General features: G+C 36.1%; 1 protein-coding gene across 2 annotated transcripts; it reads left to right on the top strand.

The window, feature by feature from the left end:
* The first annotated feature begins 242 nt into the window (after nt 1–242).
* LOC103974649 (uncharacterized) lies at nt 243–11001 on the top strand. 2 transcript variants are annotated; one of them, XM_065106872.1, is made up of 14 exons: nt 278–733; nt 3441–3514; nt 3583–3739; nt 3844–3929; nt 4033–4201; nt 4299–4501; nt 5444–5643; nt 5742–5837; nt 8284–8405; nt 9381–9482; nt 9577–9686; nt 9806–9893; nt 9993–10195; nt 10328–11001. In XM_065106872.1, the coding sequence occupies exons 1-14, from the start codon at nt 632–634 to the stop codon at nt 10542–10544; spliced, it is 1929 nt and encodes a 642-aa protein (XP_064962944.1). In that variant the 5' UTR covers nt 278–631; the 3' UTR covers nt 10545–11001. The 2 variants fall into 2 exon arrangements, with proteins under 2 accessions (XP_064962945.1, XP_064962944.1); XM_065106873.1 differs by lacking the exon at nt 5742–5837 and having other exon boundaries at nt 243–733.
* The last annotated feature ends 342 nt before the right edge of the window (nt 11002–11343 follow it).

The raw sequence follows: 11343 nt of genomic DNA, 5'->3' as shown, positions 1-11343 counted from the left end.
CGATATAAAAAAACTATTTATAATATGAAGCCTTTTAATATCGACGTGTCCGGAATATGTTGGCTGTCGATGACTTGTTGCACGGTTTTCACAACCAAGAAGCCTGCGTAAGTCTCACACCAAAGGCGAACAGTTACGAGCCCCTTCTGGAGTAACCGGGAGCAACAACGGAAGCATCTAGAACTCCTCAACTCACCGTTGATCTTCAATCTGACGGATCAGATTCGATACCGGTGCGATAGGGCTTCTGGTTCTAGAGCCTTCTTTTTCGCCGCATCATCCGCCTTATAGCACTCGCCCCTCCTTCCTTGCCTCGAGCCATCCGTCGACAAGGGTTCTCGGAGTCGAGGTCGGCAGCGTTGCGGTGGTCTTGAATCGGGAGTAGGCAAGACCTGAGGGCCCGATTTCTCATTCGGTTTGGGGAAGATCGATTAGGGTTCGGTCGGCAAGATGTTCGGGAGGGCGCCGAAGAAGAGCGACAACAACGGAGTTACGAGCCCCAGGGAGATCTTTGCTTACGATGATGTTTTGGTAGTTTCGGACTGAAACTGGTCTACTATCTTTTAGGGTGGGGTGGGGTGTGGTGGGGGGTTGTTGGACTAGAGGAATGCAGCTATAGAAGCAGAGGGTGATGGCCCAAGCTGCAGTTGTTGAATCTACCTCCAATTCTTTGCCACCTGGGGCAGCCAATTCTGGTGTGACGAAGAAGAGGAAGACCCCTTCAGAACTCAGGGTAAATTTCTTTCACAACCCTCCATTTTTATTCTTGTAAAGCATTACGCCATGAAAAAAAAAAGAGAAGACATTCACATGGATACCTCAAGCCGATTATTATCATAGATCTCAAAGTTTAAGTTGCGGATATTATTGCTAATATTCTTTCTTTAGCGGTGTCATCGTCAACCAGGATTCTTTTTTCCTTTATCTTGTCATTATTATTATTCAGATCTTCTGTTGTTCTGGTTTGGTCTTAGATATATATTTGTTTTCTTTGTTCTTCTTGCATTCACATATATTTCTTCTTTAGTATTATGTGTGGCATTTTCATTTAGACATGGTTTGGTCTAAATGCTTCTAGTATTTTCTGTATCATCTCAGTTGAACATACGATATAGAACTTGATCCATTTACTAGATGCAGAAATATAGTGGCTTGGGTTTAATTGAAATATTAGTGAAAAAAAGGATACTGCCAATTAATATATGAACAAAAAGTGATACTGCTGGCTGGAAGGGGTTAGTATCATAGACCTACTGGAGAGATGAAAGTAGGAACTTCTAATTACACTGCAGAAATTATGGCAGCTTGCTTCACTGGCCATTCAAATTAGATGATTGATTTAGCGCTCATTAGAACAAGATGGAGCTGTATATAACTGACAAGAAACGTCCATAAGAAATTTCCAATGAGTAGTGAATTTCAGTCAAGCAGGAATGTAGATCATGAAGAACTGATTGACTGATATTCTACCAATCTATTGCAGTTATGTCTAGAAATTTTATGTTATTCTAACTAATCTTGATTTTCTTAAATAGTTTGTGTCACTGCCTTTGTTATCTTGCATTGCCAAATTACTTTATGAATATGTGGGTAGTGGATAGTTTTAGGTGTCGTGATGTTGTGTGTGTTTGCTTTTATTAGGTCCACTAAATTCACTCTTTTTTAGTCCAGTGTATGAGTTCCATATCTCATGCTGTTGGCCATTACTAATATGACGCACCTAAAGTTCATCGGCATCCAAACCTATTGATGTTGTGTGTGTTTGCTTTTATTAGGTCCACTAAATTCACTCTTTTTTAGTCCAGTGTATGAGTTCCATATCTCATGCTGTTGGTCATTACTAATATGACGCACCTAAAGTTCATCGGCATCCAAACCTATCCAATTTTAGCCCATCTCTCTTGTCCATAGTCAGAAATTGGTTGAAACCAGTTAAAGATTGATCAAAATCAACATCAATCAGTTGACCTGGGAACTTATAACCAATTTGACCACCCCAAAAGTAGGGAAATAAAAGGCAAGTGTGAGGGGAAGGAGAAGAAGAGGAAAGCGCACCATGGATACAAGATAAAATGCTGACTCTGCAATGGAGTATTAGATACTATTACTATTCATTTGTTATTTGCTACAGCCAAATTTCACTTTTTTCTTTGTCTCCTGCCATTCTTACAATATTTGTTGTTCATCACCATATAACACAGACTAAGGATACAGTGAGAGAAAAGAAGTAGAACATAACCCTTAATTTCAAATAAGGACGATTACATAAAGGAGTTATCTTGAGATGCAAAATTGTACTAAAACATATGCTCTCATTACATTTATGTTTAAAAATATCCTTAGCATTACCCCACACATCAATTGCATGGTGATTAAAAAATCATTGCGGCCATAGAAGGACCAATTGATACAATCAAAATTGGAAGTGGAGAAGTTTCGAGTCTTTTATATAATGTATATAATGGTTATCTAATACATATATGTATGATATATATAATATATATGTTTATTAGATAAACCATTATATATACATATGTCGGGACAAGTATAGCTTAACTATTCTTTTATGATTTGTTCATTATTTTTCAGACTTTCTACTGCTTATATTTCAATTTAATGTGTCTCTCTGGAAAGCTAGATATCTTATGTTATATGTTGGGTATAAGAATATTTTAACACGATATAATTTTATGCTCTTAATTTTTTTAATGTTCTATAATCTTTTGCCTTTTAAATTAATAATTTGATCTTTTAAGCTATTCCCTCAGCTAATTCTGATCTCGCTGATCCAATCTAATTGATTTTGTCCTTATCCATTGCATTCTTCATAACTCATTCCTATGGTGGTACCAATGTTGCAAGTATGACCAGGTCTTCATGGAAAATCTTCATTATATAGTCCCTATTGGTTATTTTGTATTTTCCAACTCATGTTTCTGCAGAAGTAATCACATGACTAGAATGCTGATGTTACACTTGGTAAAATAGGCTTACTGCTCTTACCCGATGCAGCTTGGGAATCAAGATTTATCTTAATGAATAACAAAATGTCATGCTATAAATTTTCTAATTTTGACCTCTGAAAAGGTTGCAGTGGCTATCTGTTAAAGGTTTTATTTTATAAAAAATGGTGTGGCATAATGCTTAATAGGATTTAAATTGGAAGTAAATATGACATTGTAGAGTGGTGGATGAAGGAAATGCCTGTAAGTTTAATGTTTGATTGATACAGGGGACATAAGTTGCAGAAATGAAGCACTTGATATATCTATGTTCTAGGAAACAAGTAGCAGTGATGGTGATTCAGGATATCTTGCAGTGTTTAGTTCTCAATATGGTCAAACGATGGAATAAATAGTTATTTAATGTTGAACCTCATGTCATTTTTGATCGAGAATTGAAATAGTTCACTTATATTAATTGCCATGCATATGTGGCAGGGGGAACAGTTGAAGCGGAGGAATACTCAGGTGATTGGTGAAAAAACCTTGCCTCCTTTGCTGGCCTCAGACAGGTAGATTAATATCAGTCATGTATTTTCTTTTACATCACTTTGCTGACTGTTTGGTGCATGTTTGGTAGTGTAAAGAGTAATGCGATCAGGAGAAGCAGTAATGCGATCAGGAGAAGCGAACAATTAAAAATTCCAAGGTACATTACTACGCGTGTCAATGAGGTCTATCCTGTTAAAAAGTCAAGTGAGAGATGCAGAGTATTTAATGGAGATCAGAAGGCCAAGGTTGGAAAGTTGTTGAATTATGTTTTTCATGCTCTAATATTGAAGTATTTTGTGATGGGAGTTCTTCTGACTGATGTGGTGTTTATTTTAACTCTCTAAAACAGGTGTCTTCCACTATCAGTGGATTTTCTAATGATGTTCCTAGTCCTGCTGCTTCTTTACCAGCAGAGGGCGAACCATCGATTTTGCGGTGTTCCTTTGATCTACTTGGGGCTAACCCAATATGAATATTTTTTGCTCGCACTGTTATATTATTATTTTAATGGTGGTAAATTTTTCCCCCTTGATTGCAGTGAAAATCCTAGCCTCATTAACAAATCTGAAGGATCTGACCAATCCGCTAGAGACATAAGTGAACAAGGTTTTCGGACGATTGAAAAGTGTCGCCAAAATGTGTTGCGCAATGTTGTTCAGCTTCATATGGGAGATGAGAATCTTACCAATTGTGCCAAAATTGATATGGTAGATTTTCCCCAGATGTTGGTACTCTTTTTGGTTTGTGATGCAAAGTCTTATTTTGCTATCATTGCATGGTTTGTTGATCGAATATGTTTGCTAGGAAAAAGCACTTAGAGGGTTGGTAGCTCGTGAAATTCCTTCCACCTCAGTTTCATTGGCTGTCTCTTCTGGAAAAGTTGGTGGTTTTCCTACGAATTCTTCAAGCAGTTCTTTTTCTGAATTTGAGATTCCAGGTTCAAGAGTACCTTGTGATTTTACCTTAAAAACCACTCTGCGGTTGGTTTCGTCGTCCTCGGTGAAACGGTGAGTGCTACAATGCTTCTTTCTTAACTAACACTAGTTTGAGAGATGGGATTTGGAGTTGGTTTGTCCTGAATTTTCTCTTTCATAATAGCTGATAAAGGTAGTCGAAGCTGATTCAATAGACAGTTATCTGTATCCAATTCTCTTGGTTACTTATCAATCCTGGAAGTATAATGTTGTCCATATAGCTTATGCAGGTGCTTCAATATTCCTGTCTCTATTTTCTTCGTAAATATATGTATGCCTTAACTCTATGTTGTAGATGTGGCTGTCATGGTAATGCTTATTTTGGTCTTTGCATCGTGTTAATCTAGCTGTGGTCTTCTATCTTTTTCAGATATTATTTATGTAATTGTTATATTTAAGGGCTTTGAATTTCGTTTCATCTTGACTGTGAGATGAAAATACTTTGTACTTTGGAGTTCGGTCACTTCATATTCCAGTTTAAGGGAAAATCGAGGATTTTACTTCATGGTCTCATGAAGCTTAAAATACGATGAATATGTAAAAGTACCAGCCAAAGAGGCTTTTAGGTTTTTAGGTTTGTTTCTCACTTACCTAATTCTGCTCTTGCTGAGAAATTACAACTTTGTTTAGAGGATTAGTGTTAAATTTATTGTTGATTGCTAAGTATGCTCGATCTCTTTGGTGCTGTAAGTTTTGGGTAATGTTCATGTGCAACCTTTATGCGCGATTGGTCTGCCTTGCCATTTGTTCCCTCTTGGTCTTCTTGAATGGTTGAGAAGCAATATTCTCCTTGTTTTCAGAAGCATTTTCACTTGTCTAAAGTCAACATGTGTAACCAATTGTTCTGAAGTCTTTTAATTGGCAATTGTTTGAAGTTGTGTCATGTTAGGATACTGTGTAAGTTTGACACTCTACTATTGACCACTGTCTTCAAAGGAAAATGGTTTAACTTTAAATTGCTATTTTTATTTGCAGGTGCCACAGATTATGTGCAAGTCCTGCTGTCATTGGTATGAGCTGTAATCCTCACAGCAGTGGTCAAAATTTAGACTGTACATCTGAAAACACCACCACCGAGGTCAAATACTCAAAATCATTGCATTCATGGGTATATCCTCAATCTTCTCTGCCAGCTTCTGTCATGTCCATGTTTGTGTCATCAGCTGCAAAAGGAGGTTTGGCGCTTAATTATTTCTCTTTTTACGAAGAGACTTTTTTCATAGTGATTTTTGTCATTATATCTTAAGTTTTATTAGAATTTATCAATTTTCAGATTCAAAATTTTTGTTGAAAAGGCAGCAGGATTGGGAAGATTCATTTCGTGACCTTTACTATATGCTCAGAAAGAACATATGTAACATTTTTTATGGTAATTATTTGAGCCTTAATTATATTTTGTTAATATTGTTTTGACCAACCTATTTCTACCATTTTTTTGACTATCAGATATACGCCAATCTTGGGAAATCCATTTTTTTATAAAATTATTAAGGTCATATACTTAAGGAGAAGTTGGAAAATTTGCAGGTGTTTCTTGGGGCGATTTTTTTTCTTTGAATGTTGATATTTTGATGATGGACAAGATGAGTAGTTGATTTTGGAATTGATGCTCGATGTCATTCTTATTGAGCATCATATATTGTTTGATTAAACATGGTGATAGCATTTTTTTCCTTGCAGTTTTTCGTTGCATTCCTACACATTTATTGAGCATTATTTAACAACAATTAACTTATTTCTTGTAAAATAAATTTGAGTTGCATGTTAGCTAGTTAATTTTTAGCATGATCCATATCTCTTAACTCACTAAGATTTATGATACAAAATCAAACAATCTGATTTAGTCCCATAAGATGTGAAGGGAAGATTTGCATTGACTCGTAAGCGCATGATGAGTGTATTAATAATATTGACGAGTTTAATTTTTTTGGGCTATTGGTTTAAGCTCAACGAAGTTAATGAGTCGGTTATCTTATTGATTTGGGTCGTGACAAATTATATCAAAGCCAACCTGATATTGGTCATTGATGAAATGCTCGAGAAGGAAAAGGGATAGAGGGCTTTTCATGACAGGCATCTCATGACGTAGAGTCACCATTGGACTAGGCTTACGTTGACCATGAGAGAGTTTGATCGGACTATGTTAGTGCTTTACAAGTACATCCCGCCTTAGTATAGGAGAGTGTGATAACTTGAATTAATCCTATTGGAAGTTGGTAAAAGATTTGGATTGACTTATAAGTGCTTTATTTTGGACCAGTGGTTTAAACTCAATTAAATTAATGAGTTAGTCGTCATATTAGGCTGGTTGTGACAAAATATGAATATCTATCTATACATGACATACAATATTTTATTTCTTTGAATACCTGATGAACTACTGCAATTTTATATCATGTCTATCCTATTAATTTCCTTCTGACTTCCTTATTATCTTTTTAGTTATATTGTCTTTTTGTATTATGGAGAAAATTGATATGCTAATTGAGATTTGAGGCCTTTGTTAAAATTTGAGGCCAATTGAGAGCACTCATCAAACTTAATAAATTGTCTGAGCATCTAGGGTTTAGAAATTTGTTACAAATATTTTTTGTTTTGTTTCGTAATGTGAGTGTAGATTTATGAGAAAAAAATGTAGGTTCATCTTACAGAGAATCCTTGATTTTATTTGACAAAAAAGAAGAATTGGGATGGTTATGAGATCACATTTTTATCTTTATTTTCAGAGGTGTTTCTAGTTTATCTGAAGTAGTTCTGTTTGTTTTTGGGACAAGTTAAGCATTGTTTTGTTTGCAAATTGGTTTTGCTTGATCCTAGACTGAAGACCATTTGGTGATACTGTTCACAAACATGTGCATCATAGTTATTAAGAATGACAACTCCGTGACCACTGTGGAAAATGGAAATTTGATGTTAAAAACCTCTTTCTGATGCAGTTTCTCTTTTAACTTGTTTCTCTCTTATCTCAGGATAAGCATCAATATAGTCCTCATATGTTATGTAGTCTGATCACAACCCAAATCTATATCAATGAATGCCATACTTTGGCTATTTATAAGTGAACTCGGTTTTCTGTATTTGCTAAGCACCTAGATAAAACATGCCAATTGGAGCACACTAATTAAAACATCTTGCATGCATCTAAAATATGCAATTAGCAGTGGTCTGGGGAGCTTGGTCTTTATTTTTAAGGAAAAATCATTATGTTTCTTCAAATTGGTGTCATTGGCTTTACAGATAGATAAGTTCAGGGTATCTGATGAAACCTTTGCTGTTTGATCTTTGTTAAATTGAATCAGTCAAACCATAATCTTCATAATTTGTAAGCTGTATAGTTTCCTGATGTGGATTTGAGTGCTTCATTCAATTCAACTATATGAAACTCCTTTTGGGTCTAATCGGCTTCCCTTGGTTGGTTTCTCCATGTGATAATTCTCGGTTTTCTTTATTGTTTAACTTCATGCAGCTTCTGAGGAACTAACTTTCATATGATGGTGTTATAGGTGAGGCATCATCAACAATAATTGTAGATTTAATAAGATATCTTGAGCAGTTTTGCTAAATAGTACTTGTCTTCAAAAGCTATGTGCATTAGAAAGTCTTTGAGTTCTCTGTGCAGTAGAAAGTCTTGAATTATGCGATGTAAAATGGATGTCAACACCATATGATATGATGCATATTAAGTCGAGTGATATATGCGCCAGAAGATAACAGTACCTTCTTTGACATAGATATGCAATTTGGACTATTTCTATAATACAATGTAATTTATTTTACATATATGTGAACTTATTGATCTTTTGCAAAATCTGCAGTTTGTACTATGCAGTTTGTGGTTTTGTTTCTTGGTGGCAAATTTTTGGGGAAAAAGAGGCATTCCTGCAATGCTTACCTATCACGGTCCACATGTGGTTTGCGATCCTTGCTCAGAGAACATGTAAGTGTAGCCTGTGTCTTTTGATACATGAAAGAGAGAATCTATGCCTATTTATTAACACATAAGTCATGTTTTTTCGTGCTTTGTTGGGTTGTTGTGAAAATTACTTCTAATGCGGTTCTCTCTGGCTCTAGTAATTTGAGAAAGTCAGTGTATGGTAGTGGGATTATTGTCTATTTCTTATGGTAACTATATCAAGAGCAATAGTGAATTGAATTATAAGAATAAATATGAAAGGTTTGGAATTCTTGATACAAGTTTAAAATAGTCATAACCCTGATTGATCCATAAGAGTTCATTGTCTTCCATGGTTGAAGCATGTAACCTCAGAAGTAGTTACAATGCACAAGGGATTAGGGGGAAGCGTCAGATGGATTAGTTGTAATCCAATTTCATGAGCCTTACCATGACATTGTGAATCAATTAAGATTTTAGTATGTATAACAACATCTGTAGTACCTAAAATTAGGAGCATCCATTAAGTTTGATGAAACATTAGTAATGATTGTCTATTTATTCAGCAATTAACAACATGCTGAATCAGTTTTGCAAAATACCTGTGCGTGTTGTCGTTCAACATCACATTCCTGCCATTAAATTACTTGCTTTACCAGAAACAAAGAAGTGATGGTCGGTGAAGTAGCCTGTCATCCAACTCGTACCTCTACTTGCTGTACGATGGCACTCTCTGATGAAAACTAGAAATAAATATGTAAATGGAATCCATATGTTACCTGTGATGCTTTGTGAATTCATATGTTGGATCTCCAACTATGGTGATATCTTGAAATTAATATAGCACATTTGTTGTTTCTATGGTTTGGCTTTAATAGACCGGTGTCTTGCTGAATACAGAAAATTATAAAACTTTGTTGGTTTTATGGCTTATGTCCATCCTTTTCGGTTAATTAGGAACCCTTGCATTTGTAGGGTCGTTTCCTGATCATTCTTTACATTTTACTATTCTTGAATCAGAGTGTAAGTTTTGCTATGCCACTTTGTCATGCTGAAGTGGAACAAGCTACTGAGGATGACTTGGTTGAACTTATGGAAATTGAAAAGCGAAACTTGGGCCAGGTTTCAATATAGCTTCTCCTTTATTTGGCTTCATAGGGTATTTCTATCTAAATTTTCACACATTATTTTGCTAATATATGCTTCACCTATGCAGGCGTTCCATTTGGAATCTTTGTCCGATGTGGACAACACTCCTCAATCCGTCCTCTCGTTTAGTGGAAATAAGCAAGTGCATGCCTTGTATGATTTCTTGTTAAATTATAGGTATAGGAGATAATAATAAACCTTCAAGGTTTTACAATTGCAGAATTTGTTTTAATGCAACTTTTTCTTGATTCCTATTTCTCATTTACTTTTTTTTTTACTTACCACTTGCTGTTCAGGTTTTTTCTGAATTCCTTTAATGGTTGTGATATTCCTGTGTTACATGCACCTGTCCCTTTCCTGAATGCCTCTTTCCATGTTCCGGAGGTGAGTGCATGTAATTACGGTTAAGAGAGCAATATAGATAGTAGAATGTGCTGTTGCTACGTCTCCAGATCCAAAAGGCTTACTGGTTAAACATTTTAGGTGAGATGCAAGGAGATTAGGAAAGCTGATATGGTCATTCCTTCTTCATGTGGGTCAGATACTGAAGATTTTGAAACCATTTCTGGTTCATCTGCTAGAGGCATTTGTTACAGCATCGAAATAAAAGATACAGTTCTTCCACCATGGATTGTCTGTGGTATCTGTGCAGCAATGAGCTCTGATGGGAGGAGTTTTGAGTCCACGTATGTTAAGAATCCCATAACACGACCTTTTTCTGGCTACATTGTTCTACTTGATACTCTTAGCAACATTTGTGCTATATGCTGCTGTAATTTCTATAAAACAAGGATTAAAATTTTGGTGGTTTTCTGCAGCTTTACCACTGAACCTATGTCAGCTGGCTTAAATGTGGCCCTCAACTGTTTATGCTGCGACAATGATGTGCCCAAGCAGTCGATTAACCCCTCAGTGGATACTGATGATGCATTAGGCATTCCTGATGCTGTTTTGATCCCTGGTCTCAGTGGAGCATCGCTAAGGCGTCTCAAATACACTGATGGTGCTTTTATTGCTAACATCACACCAACATGATCATTGGCAATTGCATGTATTTGCTGTACATGATCAATGTTCTCGCTAAAGCGGCTTGTATTCCCCAGTGAACTTGCTTAGTTTTTGGAGAGCCCACATGTTTGTGGCTCGTGGTAGAAATTGTGAAGCGGCTAGCTGTCTCACCTAGAGTAGCTTTTTGATGATCCATTATGTTGGAAATTTTATGCTGGACTCCTCTCTCTTGCTGCATGTGTCTGCCGCTTGGATCTATTCAAGCAAGCCTGCTGCTGAAAAGACGATGTTGGTATGGCTGGCTGGTCAGTCTGTCTTATTACCATTTTAACAAATCTTGATTCTGAGTTAATTCTGAAGTCTTATGGCAGATGTCTTAATGTTGTCAAATTCTTTTTCTGCAGTATAGCGGCGTGGTCAGTCTATTATGTATCCAGATGATGTTTGCTTGATTAAATTTTAAGCAAGAATCATTCTCCTTGTCTCTTTGAGCTAAGTGGATGGAACCTATTGAAGTCATAGATATGTAACTTTTCTTCGATGACCCTGGTTGCCTGTTATTGCCGACTTGTGACTCTGTCGTTGCCTGTTTAAACATCGATTCCTACTTGAACATTTCTTTTCGTTCTCTAGTGTTTCTTACTATTCTATGGCCTTCTTACCCTTATCCTAGTAGAATTGTACTGTTGACATGGGATTCATGGAAGTTAAAATAGTAAGAAAAAGAAGGGTGAAGACAACACAGCTTGAAGTTCAAATTTTTTAAGCACTGCATCTCCTCCAAAATTGGATTGGAAAACCTTTGTTTTTTTATTATTTTCATTTT

Source organism: Musa acuminata, chromosome BXJ2-4 (assembly GCF_036884655.1).
Source record: "Musa acuminata AAA Group cultivar baxijiao chromosome BXJ2-4, Cavendish_Baxijiao_AAA, whole genome shotgun sequence".
NCBI classification, from domain to species: domain Eukaryota; kingdom Viridiplantae; phylum Streptophyta; class Magnoliopsida; order Zingiberales; family Musaceae; genus Musa; species Musa acuminata.
The sequence above is the reverse complement of the archived record's forward strand: the minus strand, read 5'-3'. Positions and strand labels throughout refer to the sequence as shown.

What these genes read in the sequence shown, in the direction of transcription:
- LOC103974649 (XM_065106872.1), top strand. Translation starts at nt 632, where the DNA reads ATGGCCCAAGCTGCAGTTGTTGAATCTACCTCCAATTCTTTGCCACCT. An exon ending in AGACCCCTTCAGAACTCAGG is followed by an intron (nt 734 to 3,440) that starts GTAAATTTCTTT and finishes CATATGTGGCAG; the next exon opens with GGGGAACAGTTGAAGCGGAG. An exon ending in ATTGTGCCAAAATTGATATG is followed by an intron (nt 4,202 to 4,298) that starts GTAGATTTTCCC and finishes TATGTTTGCTAG; the next exon opens with GAAAAAGCACTTAGAGGGTT.